General features: G+C 27.8%; 2 protein-coding genes across 2 annotated transcripts; one reads left to right on the top strand and one right to left on the bottom strand.

Moving 5' to 3' along the window:
- Positions 1-119: 119 nt before the first annotated feature.
- Positions 120-3,380, top strand: LOC105368361 (methyltransferase-like protein 10). The gene is made up of 4 exons (XM_011507366.1): positions 120-172; positions 300-398; positions 1,715-2,139; positions 3,275-3,380. Exons 1-4 carry the CDS (start codon positions 120-122, stop codon positions 3,367-3,369), a joined length of 672 nt encoding a protein of 223 aa, XP_011505668.1. The 3' UTR covers positions 3,370-3,380.
- A 572-nt stretch (positions 3,381-3,952) lies between these two features.
- sosie (oogenesis-related protein sosie) lies at positions 3,953-16,079 on the bottom strand. The gene is made up of 4 exons (XM_011507367.1): positions 15,920-16,079; positions 9,581-9,736; positions 4,879-5,016; positions 3,953-4,084 (listed from the first exon to the last, which is right to left on the bottom strand). The coding sequence occupies exons 1-4, from the start codon at positions 16,077-16,079 to the stop codon at positions 4,014-4,016; spliced, it is 525 nt and encodes a 174-aa protein (XP_011505669.1). The 3' UTR covers positions 3,953-4,013.
- Between the last annotated feature and the right edge of the window lie 1,736 nt (positions 16,080-17,815).

Consider the following 17,815-nt stretch of genomic DNA (forward strand, 5'->3'; position numbering starts at 1 on the left):
ATTTTTGCAAATGTTAGATACTCAAAGTCGTAGGTAATAACGCGATAATAAAATCAAATATAAAATTAAACGTTAATAGAGAAATATATGGTGTATTAAGCACACATGTACTATAAAGCATGGAAAAGTCAATCGATGAATTGACTACATCGGAGCTGGGAACTCTTGAATAGTAAGTAAAAATTTTTAATGAATAATAATTGGATTCTAAGGTATTGTCAAATACTGAGAGAACAAGAATAATAGAACAAGAAATGTTTGATGTTCTACTGTCTGAAAAGTGAATTTTAACCTTACAGCTGGGAAAAAACTTATTCTTTAGAAATCGAAAATTTTCAGGATCATAGTGACGTTGGTGAAGTTTGGTTCGGTACCGACAGTTCCATTAAAATTGTCAAGTAAGTCTCATTATAATACTTGTATGCCGTAATATTCCACGTTATATCCGTATTATTCCCGTAGCAATGTATTATTTTTGTAAACAAAGATGCTTGTGAATGTGTGAGTAAGCCTGAATAATCCTGTAACATTATCTTAATGAGCTGCCATCTATCGGGGTTACGACTGTAACATTAAAACAATAAAAATATTTTTATTATAAATCCAATGGCGTTTGTGCCGGTCGGTAAAATGATTTCCTATTAAATTTTGATATTGAGTAAATTGCCGATGAAACAATATAATTAAACTATTAAATTATGTTTATTTATTTTTGTATTATTACATTGATCACTTACTGTAAAATCTGTGTAAATATTTGTTAATGTTGAAAGAGAACGATCGAATTTGAAGAAGCGAATTTTGGAATTTGTACCCAACGATAATATTACAAACTTGATTATCTATAGAGTTCATACATGCCTGATAATCGCTTTCAATTCCATAGATTTTCTAAAGAGTAAAGCGTTCGATTTGTTATTTATTTGATTTTTATTATTATTATTTGGTTTTTAAGTAAGTAAGAATTACGTATTTGGTAATTAAGTATTTGGAGTAAATTTATTTATGCACGTATAAAATAATGAAAGACTTTATCTATAAATGAACACATTCAATTGACGAATATAATATACGAATAATGCACAAAAATAATATTAAATGATAATTCTATAAGTTTTTTTTCGATAAAATAAGGTTGGAATGCACCGGAATAAGCGCACTTATAGGGAACGTAAACGTAAAAAGTAAAGCAAAAGTCTATCGAAGCGACCTCGGAAATACTACTAATGATTACTATAATTTCGAAAACTTATATTGATTACGAATTTGATGTTAAAAGTTCCGAACTGCCGATAGGTCAAATCTACTTTACTCGTATCTAGAATCAGCAATGTATTGAAATGTCATTTGACATGCAACAATTGGACACGTGCAGGAGGAAAATTCACTTTCCTAAATTTAACAGCCAATGTATAACGTAGGTCTGCCCGTTCTTCATGGTTGTTTAATAATTTTATAACTCTGCTTCGTTCACTTGTTTTGAATATCAAATATTTTGTTTTATAATATTTCTAGTCGTGTGTATTCTTGCTTTTATCAACGAAGATAATCAGTTTTTTTTTCTCTTTTTGTATGCAATTAGCAGACTTTCACTTTATCTCTAATTGATGACCGCTGCTAATTGATCATTGCAATAATTATTACAACAATCGTTACAAAAGCAATTCAATAACAATCTTTCGACGATTAATATTTTTCTTTCCTTGCTTCGTAGATTCATAAGCACGAGGCTGAGTCTCTCAAAGGAATCGGACAGAATAATCGATGTCGGCTGTGGTAACGGCATGACGCTCGTCGATTTTGCCAAAGCAGGATATGAAAATCTGATTGGCGTCGACTACTCGCAAAAAGCCATTGATTTAGCGAGAAAAGTCGTGAACGAGGAAGGATTTCCCACGATAAAATTACAAGTTCACGACATTATTGCACCTGTCAATGTTTGCGAGGATCACGAATTCCAATTTAAATTGGCCCACGATAAAGGGACTTACGATGCCATAAGTCTTCATCCACATGATCCCGGAGATAAGCGCAAACGGTACATAAGAAACGTTCACAAAATATTATCCGATGGTGGCTTCTTTGCCCTCACATCTTGCAATTGGACGAAAGACGAGTTAATAGAGCATTTCAAAGACTGTGAGTTTTGCATTTTTAATTCAATTCAACAGACTGCGTTACAATATCTTAATACTGGTTGAGAGTAAATTACAAATGTATGTTTGTTCTAATTATTGATTCGGAGTGTTAGATTATTACGGGCTGAAGGTAATATTAATCGATAATTATGCGATGCGTTGAAAATGTTTATGTTGCAATGGATAACTATTTTACAAGTGATGTAGAAATAATTGTTGATATACAGAAATATATATTAATTATTAAATACATGAATTAATATCTTAAAAATTAAATTATAAAATTTGTTAATATCAAGCATTAACTTATTTGTTATGAATTGATTATATCTTAAGACAAAATAAATTAAACGAACTAAATAAAGAATTTTAAAGACGTAAATATTTATATATATATATATATATATATGTATATATATATATATCTTTCTAATGGAATAAATTGTGTTTCAGTAACATATCTATCATGAGTGGCTAAACATATTTTTAGAAACGATAATAGTGGCTTATTTTTATTGATAAATTAGAATTATTATCGAAACATTTGCCGATGAATAAGACTTTGTAGATGTATTATAATAATGTCTTAGACGCTATTTTGAACACTCGATACATTTTTAATATCTATGTTAAAATAACTTTTAAGTTTGTTAATTTGTTATTTAAGAATACTTTATATAAATAATAAATTAATATTAATTTGCTTTATATGAATTTTTTTTTTTTCTTTTTTTTTATAAAATTTATTAATCGAGCATGGATTGAATTATTAAACTAAAAGCTTATGAACATTTGTCAAAATTAGCTCATAATTTTATCTTTATATAAATGTCAATATAACAATTCAAATTATAATTTTTTTTCTACATTTCTATTAATGACTTCAAGAGAATGTTACGAAAATATTTGTTTATAATAAGAAATTAACACTTACAGTTGGTAATTGAATGGTGTTTTAATAGCGAATGAATAAACACTTGGCTTAACGTTATTTATAAAATATCATTGAATTACGATTTGCAACAGCGTTGTAAATAAATAATTAAAATTTATTTTAAAATACGTAATCGTATACTAGATTTTATTATCTATATGTCATTTAATCATTGATGCTTATCGTTTTAATATTGTTTTAGATTTTCAACTTGTACATGAACTCCCGTCAAAGACATTTTCATTCGGTGGCCAAACGGGAAATAAAATTACCCAATTAATATTTGTTAAAAAATGATGAAGATAAGAAGTGAAGTAAAATAATTGTGATAATCTTGTACTTTTATTCTTTATTATTATTTTCGTTTAATTACTTTCATTTGATATTGTTGGTGCACGATTATCTAAGATAATCTAATTTTTACAAAAACGAAATACGTGTAATTGAAATGACTGCAGCGACATTGATCGTAGCTTACAATAATACAAGTACAAATATTATAAATCTATAATTATATTATAAATCTATTATTACTTTAAATATTTATAGCTTCATAGTGTATGTTTGATTGGATAATTGGATAAATTTGCCACTAAGTTCGCTTAATTTTATATTCACTCGGTTGATTGAACTACGTTGTCCTAGGTGCATTCGTTGTAAAGGCAATCATGGCTTTTCAAACTTTAACTTAAGCTCTTCGTTGTCATATGCGTATTAATATTTTCGCAAAAATGTGCTTCTTCTTCTTCTTCTTCTTCTTCTTCTTCTTCTTCTTCTTCTTCTTCTTAACGGTTTAACAGACGTTACAACGCATAATAAATCAATTTTACAATAATAGTTTAAAATAATTATTTATTTCGTCTATTCTGTAGTATTTCTAAAATTTTTTTTTTTTTTTTTTTTTTTTTTTTTATAAAATAGTTATCTTCTTTATCGCTTTATCAAACGTTTGCCGCGACTAATAGACTTGCAACCAATGATAGGGCGGAGAGTCCAACAGCTACTGAACTACCTGTTTAAAAATATACACCATTAATTAATTTAAAGGACGATAGAAAGCGAAAGTAATTTTTTAATTAAACGAGCAGTTAATTACTGTCTTTAATTATCTTTTGTAAGGTACACCGAGGCCTTGATTTTTTTTTCTTCTCCTTTGCTTTGCATGTCTCGTATAACTTATCAGATTTAGACTATGCATTAGTGGGTGGCGTATGTTTTAATATTTAATGAAGGATTATATTTTATAATACCGTATCGAAATAAAATTTAAAATGTATTTAATTTTTTTTATGTGACATTTGAAGATTTTGCAAATACGCAATATAAGAGTTATAAAATTATACTTAGCAAATACGTATTGGAAATTTTACGTTACAGTAATAAACTTTATTTTTAAATCTATAGACTATTTTTAATTTCATTTAAGTAGTCGTCAAATACTAGCTACTATAAAAAAAAAAAACAAAAAAAAAAAATAAAAAAAAAAATTTTACGCTATAAATGACATTTGATGACATGTGAACATTAGAAATGCCTAGTCACACTTTTCCACAAATCTTTTATTCAAATATTTATTGTTAATCTTAATTGTTAATAACTGTAATTTATATGTCATTGTTTCAATATTGATCGGCCGTCGTATTTCCAAATTGTCGACTTTAAAGTATCCGATCGATTGGTTACTTTTCTTTAAAATTCTCGATTCAATCTCGTTAAACACTCGTCACAACCGCATGTTTTGGATTTTTCAATTATCAGTAGCATTGAAAACAATGGGAATCATTTATAATAATCATAGACACAAACCGCTACACTGCATGTCCTCGTCGACGTCGTAACCTTGCATACACCAGCATCGTTTGCCCATCAGACTCGTGTCATTTCCTACCATACACTGGGCTCCTGTGGTACACTCGTCATTGCTGTTGCATAGTACTTTGACACCTTAAATTGAGAAAAGCATTTTAATAATAATGTTATTCAAGATAGTTCTCGTCGATTATGTTCAATAAACGTATATATTTATTTATTTATAATTAAAAATTAAAACGTGATAAATATTGGGCATTTTATTAGTAAAATGATAACACTTTATGCAATAAATTGGACGCCATGAGTGGTTTGATTTTTAATTTTCAAATATACAAATCCTTCAAACACTGAAATTATTCCTACAATTAAAATTTGTAAAATTTGTTTAAATAATACCAAGTTATAAATTGTAAATCATATATTGTGTGTCACTTCAATAATTCACGCTTAGGAAATGAGACTTATTGTTTAATGGAATCGAAGGAATGCAAAAAGTTTTAACAATATAACAATTATTATGAAAATTTGAGAACTATTCTTGCCAAACATTAAAAACTACGAAAATCGAGGGAAAATTTTAGTAAACTTAATTCATTAACGAATAAGTATATAACCAAGTCTGTTTCAACAATTTTAATTTTTAACGTCTTAAATTATTGTATTGAAGAAAATATATATACCAACAATCCTAGCTCATATACATAAATTATGAAATTACAAGCTCGTTAGAAATAATATATACATGGCTCAACTACGCAGCTATTTGTAATTTAGATCAATTAGTCATCGATTGTATTTTAAAGATAATGACTGCATATCGCTCAAACAATTCATAAAAAATGTTAATTGAGGAATCGCTGTTAAAGGATTTGTTTTATATTTACGAGTCTATCATTTACCAGGAGTATTATTTCTACAAAATTCTCTATCTGTAGAATTATAAGCATCAAAATGATAATTAATTATAATAATTCCAATTTAAAAGATTTCATCTTGAATCTATTCACTTCTATTAATAATACGTTGAGGAATAGGTAAAGTTGAGATTAACTAAGCATGAGCAGTTAACAGTCATAATTTTCATCAAAAATTTATCTAATGAGTTTCATGATATTATAAATGGAATTGCTTCTTCGCGTAATACTTATTTATTAACGTGTAAGTACATAAAGCAATTTCGTCTTATTTTTATTCTATTTTATTTATTATTTTCACAGTTATCCCTATACATCCCCTATCTCATTATTTATATAAGATAAATACGATCCTCTCAACATTACTCTCCCTATTTTTCATACTCGATTAAACTGCATTTATAAAATTTCCGGATTTGCATCGAAAAGCAACGATCGATAACTCAAACTCGTACTAAATTCTACTAAGTACGATAGCGATTGTGAAATTAATTTCTTTAAATACTTATCACCTGCAATCTTCCTCACCACCTAAACCTCATTTGCTCATTTACCTCCTTCTCCCTCTCTTACGCTCTCGTCTGTGCATTCGTACGCGCGTGCACTTGCACGCATACAAAGGTTTCTTCTTCCTTACAAAAACTCCGCGACGCTCGCCGTTTATTACTTCGGAGCATGCGAGCTTCCTGTATGAACTTATCGTTTGCGATTTTCCCTCTTCAAATCGTCGTTACCCCCCACCCCCCCTCCCCCCGCAACCTCCACGTTATAGTAACGTACGTAGCTCGCGTGCTATAAGCCATCTATACTCAAAAAATTCGAATGATTGCGAAAAATTATTTCCGAGTTGAATTTAGGAAATTTCGATGCTCTCTAATAATTTGAAGGCAATTTTTTAATTTTATTAAATTGGATATAAAGGAGACAAAGCTAATGTAATTCTTTATTGAGTTTAGCGAGTAAATTAGGTTTTGTCGATCACTTAATAGATTACCAGGCATCGAATAAATTGAGACATCGAGATTTTGTACTATTAGATATTTTTTTGAAGACTTTATTGGAAAATTATTAATATTAATCTATGTACAATCGTCTAAAATCAATAAATAATCTTTATAAAGTAAAAGAAATATAAAAAGTTTGCTGTTTGAAATAATTTTATATATTAATGTATTAAACGCTTTTAATGCTTCTAAAGTACAATTTCAGCTTTCGTGATACTAAGTATTTTGAAATATAGACTTAATAAATATGTAAAAGTTTTTTTTTTTGTGTGTGAAAGACTTGTAAATCTTGCTGATTTTAATCGCAAATTTGTTTGTTTCAATATTAATATTTTCATTCAAAAAATGTAACAAACTTTTTCTATATTTTTATATTATTATACAATTTATGAGGATATTGTGGCGAAGTCGAGTAGTATAAAGTTGGATATATCTTGTATACTAATACAATACAAATAATAATTTTGAAATTCTTATAATGTATTATTTTAAATTATTAATATTTTTAAATGATCTTACTTATGATGTACATTTGATATAAATTTAACATACATTTATCATATACAAACGAAAATATATTGATAAATAGTAAAGAGTGTTGATTTGCTAATTACTTTTATACAGAGAAATAGCGATTAAACGGTAAAATAAAGTATTTTTAAAACCAGTCACTGGCTTTTATAAAAATAAAACTTTATATTGCAAACAATGAATAAATATGTTTTAAATTAAAATATGTAAAATTTTCTGAATAATCTCACATATTGTATTAAAAAAGACATTGATACTTGTGTCTATGTTTTAAGTTTATAAATTAGATTGATCCGCAAGCCGTTATTTTACATCTACATCTTTATTATTATTTATATCGCGACACATGCAAACACACACACACACACACACACACACACACACACACACAATTATTAATTATATAAATATTGAATATATAATGTGGCAAAGCTAATTAAGCAAATATCTGAATTTTAATCTACTTATCTTTTTTCATTTTTCTAATTTAAGAATTTTTATGCTTAATGGATTTTACATAGATTAAGATCAATTCTTTCTAAAATATATAAATATTAGAATTTCTTTTCTTGATATCTACATATTATTGGCATTACATCTAATTTTATACATAATTTTTTAATATTTATAAAGTACAAATTATAGTTATATACTTAATTATAACAAAATTTACTCTCTAATAAATGTGCTATAATGATTCCAAATTGTTTATTAGCTTACTAAGATTTATATTTAATAGTTTATAAATGTTAAGATTTTATATTTTTTGTATACAATATTGGCTTTTAAATTATTCTAAATTATTAAAGCAAATATTAACAGTGCATAGGAATATTTAGCCTAAAAATGAACAACAGATTAATTTTAAATAACTATATTATTGATTTTCCTTTAAATTAAATATCAAATGTGTAAATAAGCAAACTGCAATACTTAAAAATTTTGTCTTTATATATACATAATCAATGTTTACGGCGTAATACTTTACAAAGACTGGCCAAGCTTATAATAATACGCACAAAACAAAAATTTTTAACGTACAAATACATTCGCTCTTACTTTTTATTTATATCACGGATATAAGACTTTTTCTGGTCAATGAGTGTGCACACGAACTTGATTCTGCGAAGGACAATTATAGTAATAAATGTGTGTAATGTAATTTGCACTTAGATGATAAAATTTTTCTAATTTTTCATAGAATGTTAATTTATTTTATTTATCGAATTGCTTGAGAGTACTATGAGAAAAATTTGTAAATAAGTGAACTTATTAAAGTATTAACACATTTTACATTTAACACGTTGAGAAAATATATTTATCTAATACTATTAAAACTGTTATTAATATACCTTCTCCACTTACACTAAATTTCTTTTGTATATTATTTTATGTACATATTTAAAAAATGTGAAAAATAATAGAAATCGAGATATTAAAATATATAGATATATTATAGAAATTTATATCATGAAATCACATTGAATATATATTAATAATATAATTTGGATAAATAATTTAGAGATAGATAAAGTAAATAGTAAAATATTATTAAATATGTATTATTTAGCATCCAATATTATATTTATAGAAATAAAATATAATAATTGACCACGTACAATTGTAATATAATTTAAAAAATCACAAATTTAATTGTTTGTTTCATCTAATGGCAGATAATTTATTTCTTGGGTGCAGTTACTTTGTGAGCCAATCCTAACTATCTAATCTATCACCTGTCAGTTATAAAGGATGTAATTTCATCAATGTAGATGATTGGCTTCTTGTGAAATTATCTTGTCATTGAAATGTGAAATTACTTCGAATTAGTTCATAGATTCAGGATAAAAAATTAAATAATTGCTTTAAAACACATATATATTGACTGATTTTTAGTAATTGTAAATTTACACATTTTTTTTTAACTTGCTGAATATTTTTTATAATTTATTTCACGAATTATATATTATTAAATGTTGCAATATTTTTAGATAAGCTAGCAGTCTTCTTTAATTATTATTATGTGAATTATTAATATTATAATATTAAATTGTACAAAATGTACTTTTCAGCTACCATTAAATCGTCATTTATAACACTTTTATGCTTAGTAGAAGTGAAATTATCGTTTATTTTAAATTTTTAAAATAAATCATAATATCGCTACATAAATTGGAACTTACGTACATATTGCACATATAATATACATATTCGTAATATTATACAGCCACATAGAACTCGACTTACCTTTATATTGGTTATCGCAAAGTCCATTTCGGGGTTCCCTGTAATCACCGCATAAGCATCGCAACTTCTTATCCTTCGTAAATATACTCTCCAAGCATGATGCATCCTTAATCCCGGCGCACTCCGAGTCCGATGCACATTCACGAGCTTGGATACCTTAAAAGTAATATTGCGTATCACAGCATAAAGTAGTTTGGCTTTGAATTGATTGTCTCGAGATTAATATTTATTTAAATTAACAAACTTATAAGGCTTTGCATAAAATTGCAGCCTCATCGTCCAAAGTACTATTTAATCATTACGTAGCTTGACAAATACTTAGGCGGCTATAAAGCTTTTCACTAACTTTGGATTATTTTACGATTTGAATTTACTGTCTGATTAAATTTCTGGCGATTATAAATGCAGTAAGTAAGCGTGATGTATGAGCTTTCGTTATGTAATTGCGTTGAAAGACTAGAGTAAGAGTTTTTAACTACGATAAAAAAATAAAAATTGTAAATATGATAAATAGTATGCGTCTGCTTCTAATCATATTGGATCGAGAGAAAAAAAATGCCCTGTAAATAGATAAGCTAGCATTTGCATATTTTACTAAAACAAGTCTAAGAAATCTTTATCATGCATCGTTTGTCAAGAATGTAATAAATAATCGGAATTTTACGTGCAGCTCTCCAATTGTGTGTACTCCTTGTATTTCCAGCGTACGAGTAGAATTGATGTTTGTTCGGTCAGACACTCCAAGTGTCAGGTGATAAAGTTCCTATCTTTATTGATGGAACCTTGCGTTTTTATGTGCCAGTGAGTATAGCGACAAAATAAGGTTAATCGATAGATCGCAAGTTCAGATTTCATTAAAATCGTTACACGAAATCCGGTGCTAAATTTTACGGGAAGGAATATATGGCTTTTAATAGCTTCACAAATATATATATATATATATATATATATATATATAATAAAAAAAGCTTTGTTATCTAGATTTTACACTCAAACGAGAAATTGATTTTCAATTAAAGAAGAAAAAGTTCTAGAAACAAATCTCGAACAGTTTACTATGCAGTTACATTCTATTACGTTTAATGATGCCTAATTTACAAAACTATAATCAACGTTTTTAGCACTTTTTTATTACTAGAAAATTAGCTTAAATCTTTGTTTTTAATTATAGCTTCATGTAGTGGCATCAAGTAAAATTATCGAATAATTAGTCTTTGTATTTCAAAAAAAAAAAAAAATAATAATAATAAATAAAATATATATACATATATATATATATATATATATATTTTTTCTAAACAATTTCAAACGTCATAATTTCAAAATAACAAATCACATACGCTTTCACGAAATAAATAATAGTTTTGATTTTTTAAATTAACTATTATTTTACTGAGATTTTCTTACAAATTTTTATTGCTTCAATATGCTTCAATATAATACTTCAAGAATACATTTACTAATTTATAAACATTTTACATCTTCGTACATTTGACAATAGAAAATTACGTAAACATAGTGTCAAATTTGTTAAAATCGTATAATTCAATGATAAGAATACGATCACTTTAAGACATTTAATAATATTCTATTTTTGCATAATATTTTATTTATTTTATTGTCACTCATTATCCAGCGATATATAGATTCTGAAAATACTTTTAATGTAAAAATGATTTATTAACGTTTTTAAGAATATATTAAAACTCTAAAGAATAGAACTTCAGCTAGGAAGAAAAATAAAAAATATTTCTTCTATTAATAATTTTATTATTTTTATATTCTTAGTTGTGTACAAAACATTAACCCTATTAAAATTAGCATATTTAGTCATACGGCAAAGTTATTTTAAAAATTAATAATGTAAGAACTCGAAATAGGCGTAATATTTGCCGAATGGGACTGTACATTGAAATACATGTTCTATATAAAATTTCCTTAATGATTTTGCTATCTAAATCTTTTTTTATTATATAATTTTTCTATTCGTTGATATTCTATATATATATATATATAAATCAATCTCAATTAACGAGCCCTCACCATTCTGTCCATAACTAATTCCTATACCCAATCTATGAAATACCTAATTGTTATTCATTCACTTATCCAGTCGTATTTCATTTTGTCACACGCGCATACGATTTAAACATTATAATGCACAATCCAGGACATTAGCATGCGTCCGCGCATTTTGAAGGCTACGGGGACCTTGACACTCGCGCCCGCGAGATTTTCTTGCCAAGATATCGAGGTGAATTATGTGCGTGCGTGTGCGTGTTTTTGTGTGTTTTTGTGTTTGTTTACTTACACCTGTGCATGAGCATATGTGTGCACTGACATGTTAATAGTGTGCCCGCATGGATTTTATAAATTCGATTTTGACCGACCAATCTCGAGAGGTAATTGCGTGATTTTTGTTCTTTTCTTTTCGCTTCTGTCGTGGCTGTTTACTCTTTTAATTTCTTCTACTGTAATAGAAATAATAGTGCGCACTCGTGAGCTTTAATCCCAATATGATTAGAGTGGATTTTTAGGCCAAGGAATTGCAAGATTAAGGACTACTTGACATCGCATGGGTCTAACTTGCAAAATATGATTATCAGTTAATGCTTGATTATTAACCCAAATTCGACTTGAGACTAAGCATTTAATAAAATGTTTAAGCGATAAAATTTTCTTAATATTTTATATAAAACGAACGGTTAATCATTTATGTTATTACGACTTTGATATACATTATGTCTGCTATTTAAACATGTTTTTTTTTTTTGCTTTTAATTTCCCAGATCTTAGCAAATACATGTTGATTCAAAGTTTATGATAAATATTATTGTATTTTAAATAAAAATACAACGGAAAAGTACAATACAAAGTATAATACAAATAATACATAATATAATATAATATAATATAATATAATATAATAATATAATAAAATATAATATAATAATATAATACAATACAATACAAAGGTATAATCGAATTTGATCAAATAATATTAATCTGTCGTTTTATTTAGCATACTAATATAATTTCAATTTTAACGTCAATGTTAATAAATTAATAAATATATATATATATATATATATATATATATGAAATTAGCCCAAATGTATAGCTATTTAAAATATAAAAAACAATTTTAAGACAAAGCAGTGCGGAATGTGAATTAAAGGTGTGTAACGATATAGAATATAACTAGTGAATTAGAACATTTAACGACAATTTATTGTTATTATGTGGAGAAACAATAAATTCAGCTTTTGCATAAATCCAAGTATATTTTTAATTATAGTATTTTACAAATATGCGATTGGTAAGTCAGAATATTTAGCGTATTACAAGGTCGGTATTCAACGATCCTTCAAACAAGCAATTATTGTTTTACACTTTTACTAATAAATGTAATGCATTTACTTTTTAAAATTTAAACTTACAGTACGACTTCAACGCAATTGAATTTACCAGTTTTATGAAATATCTATAGTATGGACGTGTTATATACATTATATAAGCGTTGCTGAAAGCCGAGAGAAGTATATTTTCACGTCTTTCATATATATCAAACTGGAATATTCAATATTTATTAGTTAATTAACGATTTCATTTTCTAAAATGTTTAAAATCGATACAATTTCTTTTTATAGAAAATTACTTAATTTCGATTAAATGGTAAACCTATTTTCTTTCATTTATTATTACATCGAAATAATGCTCAAATTACTAATCCGATTAACTACGAATGAATATTTTATTATTAACTATTCTCATTATGAAATATTATCAGCTAAGTAAAAGCAATAGGAGAATAAAATATTTTTTGCTTATAATACGTACCTCAAATACAATAGTGAAAAATACAATAAATTTGTCAATTCTGTTTCCTATTACATGTAATTATAATGTTAAATTAATATAATGTTTGTAAAATAATGTAAAATAATTGTAAAATATAATGTTAAATTTTCATTAATTTACTGCTAGTGTACGACGTAATTATGAAACCTTTAATGATAATTTTCACAAAGCAAATTGTTATTACATAAATGACTTTTACCAATGTCATTCACTATTTAAAACAATATAAAAATTTTTTATCATTCATCATTATCATTTTATCATTTTAACTGTCCTATTAAAAATGTATAAATTAATATTACAAATTCAAATTGACAACTTTAGCAACAAAATAAGTTCCTTTCATAATCAAAATTAGTATAAAAATATACAGAAGACGCGCTTAATGATTTCGATCATCTATTTGCAAACTACATTCATTGAAGTCTCTCTGATAAAAAGAGTAAGTAGCAGCTCTATCATATGTTTGTTAAAACCAAAGGTACAGTTATGGAAGCTTCGGATAGATAAGTAATTCGAGGAAGGAGCACCTAAGGTGTGTGTGCGCGCAGGAAAAAGTAAAGAAAAAAGAAAAATCGATACGAGTGCTAAACGTCCATCTCTTTGCATGTGCTCGTTCCTTTGTGACGTTTCCTGCACACTGCATCGATCTGGCCATTCTTTCTTTTTTCTCCCCATCTCCCCCAACCCCCAACCACCAACCCCCAACTCCCCGGTTTATTGTGCAATTTTTACGATACTGCATTTTATTATGAAACTTTGTTTAGAAAAATTGTCGTTTTATTATTTGATATTATAGTATGGTGAGTTTGAAGCGAAGTTTACAAAATCTTTGTTCGTAGGATTGCTATTGCTGTTACGAAGCGACGACTTTGAAATGTTCGCGACTTTGTTACTCTTCATTTTATATTGGAAACTTGTGGTATAATATTTGTATGAAAACAAGCATATAATAAATAATAATAAATTAAAATAAAAATGTAATTTTGTTATTAAGGATGAAACTACGTTATAGCGATGAATATTCTTTATTTAATAAAATGTCTAAATTATAAAGGTATTGTTGATGAAATAATGAAATTTCTTATAAACTATGTATGAAAAAAAAAAAAATATATATATTAATATTTGTCAATTTGATTCTATTAGTTGATACTTTTAAAAGAAATTGGTATATAATGTGTCAAATATATTTTTCAAATAATTCTAATTAATTGAACTAATAAATAACAATAACATTACTTCTATATTAATTTTCGATCGATTTTAATGCTTAACCATTCAAGTACGTATGAATGAAGAAAATCCCTCGGGATGAATGTAATATATTTATAAATGAGAAAGCGACATTAAACAGTAAAAGCAAATATGATTTTTCAAATTATAAATATTACGACGTCAATAATAGGTAAAAATTATTATATTTAATCTAGACAATTTTTATTACAATTACGTACGTAGTATCTGTTAAAACAAACGATTTATTCGTAAATATTGGATGTTTCATTACTTATAGCATAATTAGAGATTTCTTCGTGCGTACATGTAAAACATATTTTTAGATTTTCGAAATATATCTTTAATATTAATTTGTATTTTAAATTATTCAAAATAAATGTGTGTATTCTTAGAATTTCTGGAATCGATAATAATTTTATAAATGAACTGCGTCTAAGGAAATGTCAATAAAATATTGCAAATATTTTATCTTTATTATTATTTTCTTCTTCTTCTTCTTCTTCTTCTTCTTCTTCTTCTTCTTCTTATAAATGTCTCTCAGATAAGAATATTATATTATTTTTCACTTTAATACATCAAATATCATTTTAATACATAGTACTGACCTTGATAACTATTGATATTAGTAATGCCGGTAAAATAAAAATAATTTTCGTTTGTCTGTTTGGAAGTTTTATGTAATAAATGAGCTATATCTATTAAACTTTAGTTAATATTATTCATAATTAGTCAATTACCCGATAATATATACGCATAAATGATTTTAATTTAAATAAAATCCATATTAAAACTAAAAAAAAACAATTTTTATTATTTTTAATGCATGAGTATTTGTAAGCAAATTGTTGAATGTCATGGAGTATTGGATAAGTAAGATTCGCAAGTTAATTTATTTTTTCATCTTTTTTTTTCACATATCAAGATGCTAATTAACTAAGATACGCACTATAGAAAATCCCATTATTTCATGTAATTTGTATTTCTATTAATTAGAATTGATATTAGTCGAGGGACAATGACAAACGCTGGCAATTACTATTAAAAGACGAAGAACGTAAGTACGATTCGCTTACCAAGCAAATTATTACAGATAATCAAAAGGGAGGATAAAATTAAAAAAATAATAGTGTACAGTATGTACTAGTTGACCAATGACAGGTGGTATAAAAATTTCATTGCCTTCTCACTCGCACCCACAATACTGCACAGAATATCCGTTTTAATAATACCGAGACTTACGTTCACCAGGTTGCTTGTTCTCATTGTTCTGGTTGTTATTGTTCTGGGGATTAGACTTGCCGAAGGTGGTGAGGGCAAGGGGCCAGCAGGGCGTTACCAATGCCAGAAACAGCACCAGGAGCCCGAGTCCTCGGAAGCGGTTGCATCGTCGTGTCTCCATCCTCTCGCACTCGACGCTCGAATTCACCCGCGCACACGTCAATTGCCCATTCGCATCCCGCGCGGGACAATTTCCTTCTACCCTTCCTCGCCAATTATAGATTACCCTGTCTGGCTTTCGTGTTTGTGGGCGGATACGTGAGGGAGGGGCGGGTCTCCAGTGCCAACTGCGCCCGAACTCTTGATCGCGCGGCCTTTTAAGACCTCGGCACCTATCCCCACCTTCGTGCTCTATTCCTCCCTCTTTCGCTCGGTGGTTGCGATCGGTTGCAACGATTCATTTACCCCGTCGCCCGTAGCTTGCTCGGCCTGTTCACCTCCGGCGGCCAAGCTCGATTCACAATTACGATTCCAATGGAACTGATAAACTTTGAGAAGTGGCGGACTATCCGTTGGATTAGCTTTGATGGATTGATGTAGGATACGATAGGAAGTACGACTTTGCGTTTGTAAGTTTCGAGTAAAATGGTAAATCGCTACTCTCATTAGCTCATACGCAATTACACAGTAGGCTTTCTTCGATGCAATCTTGTCACAAACCAAGCGTCACTCGATATTAGTTTTTCGATCGAACGAGCAATAAATAGCCAATTAACGATATTTTAAAATATAGTCTGTCCAAACTATGAGTATGTAAAATATGTAAAATCTCGATAATTATTAATCGATACCTGTCAATATCATTTCAAATAGTTCTTAAGATTAATTAAAAGTTTTCATTCAAGCTATGATATTTTTTATATATGACACGCACGCACGTACGCAAAATAATTTTGTATCTATTTTATTGCTCAAGGTTAGTGTAAATCTAACGATGACATTGTGGAAACTGCATTTTCGCGAAATACAAACTGCAGCATAAAAAATTTTTCATGATATTTATCGTCCGAGGAAAATATTGTATACTGGAATGGGCATAAAGAAAAATGAAGATATTTATATTATCAAAATTAATATTTACTCAATAATTGACACGTATAATCAAGTTTATAAGGAATAATTTGAAATGTCAAAAGAATATTACAATTCGAAATCATCTCGAATTAGAAAATTTAGGCTCGTCCTGCTATTATCAATTAGCACAGATGGAAGATACGATTTAACAATTACTTATAAAGTACAAGTAAGGATTATATTTTAAACAATATCCAAGTCAAAGTATATTTCAGTAAAAGATACTTCCGAGTAAAGTAGGAAATGTATTTAATTTTAAGGGCTTATCAACGCACTCGACATGCCGCTTTTCTAAACAGACACGAAGAGACCTAAGAAATATGAAAAACAAATGTGAACTATAATCATAACTTGATAAAAAGTCATCGCTTTGCGTGCGGCAACGCTCATGAAATTAATGGACCCTAGTAATAAGCACACACCCATACGCGAACCGGAGATGAAGGATACATGTAAACATATTACGCATTCTAGGCAATATTATAGGGAAAATAGGAGAATTATTAGGGATAGGCTGGCGCACCCAATGCAAAAATATATGGGAAGGAGAAAAACAATCGATTAGTATTCAGCATTACCACTTAGCCATGATAATGTGCTGATCGAACGATGTGTATTGACGAGGAGAAATTGCAAGCTAGAAATAGTTTTTTCCATCACGATTGTATTAATTATGGAATGTACGTGCACGACAATCCAATAATATCAATCCAATAAGCTAATGAAGAAATTTTAATAAAAATGATAATATTAATGAACTAGATATCCGCCGTGAGTATGCAA

This window comes from Ceratosolen solmsi, unplaced genomic scaffold, assembly GCF_000503995.2.
Source record: "Ceratosolen solmsi marchali unplaced genomic scaffold, CerSol_1.0 scaffold6, whole genome shotgun sequence".
NCBI classification, from domain to species: Eukaryota; Metazoa; Arthropoda; class Insecta; order Hymenoptera; family Agaonidae; genus Ceratosolen; species Ceratosolen solmsi.

Excerpts from the sequence above, each read along its gene's own strand:
- sosie (XM_011507367.1), bottom strand. The coding sequence starts at position 16,079 with ATGGAGACACGACGATGCAACCGCTTCCGAGGACTCGGGCTCCTGGTG. Across the intron at positions 5,017-9,580 it reads TTGCGATAACCAATATAAAG|GTGTCAAAGTACTATGCAAC; the intron begins GTAAGTCGAGTT and ends TCTCAATTTAAG. Across the intron at positions 4,085-4,878 it reads CGAGGACATGCAGTGTAGCG|GTAGTTCAGTAGCTGTTGGA; the intron begins GTTTGTGTCTAT and ends ATTTTTAAACAG.
- LOC105368361 (XM_011507366.1), top strand. The coding sequence starts at position 120 with ATGGAAAAGTCAATCGATGAATTGACTACATCGGAGCTGGGAACTCTT. Across the intron at positions 173-299 it reads GAGCTGGGAACTCTTGAATA|CTGGGAAAAAACTTATTCTT; the intron begins GTAAGTAAAAAT and ends TTAACCTTACAG. Across the intron at positions 399-1,714 it reads AGTTCCATTAAAATTGTCAA|ATTCATAAGCACGAGGCTGA; the intron begins GTAAGTCTCATT and ends CTTGCTTCGTAG.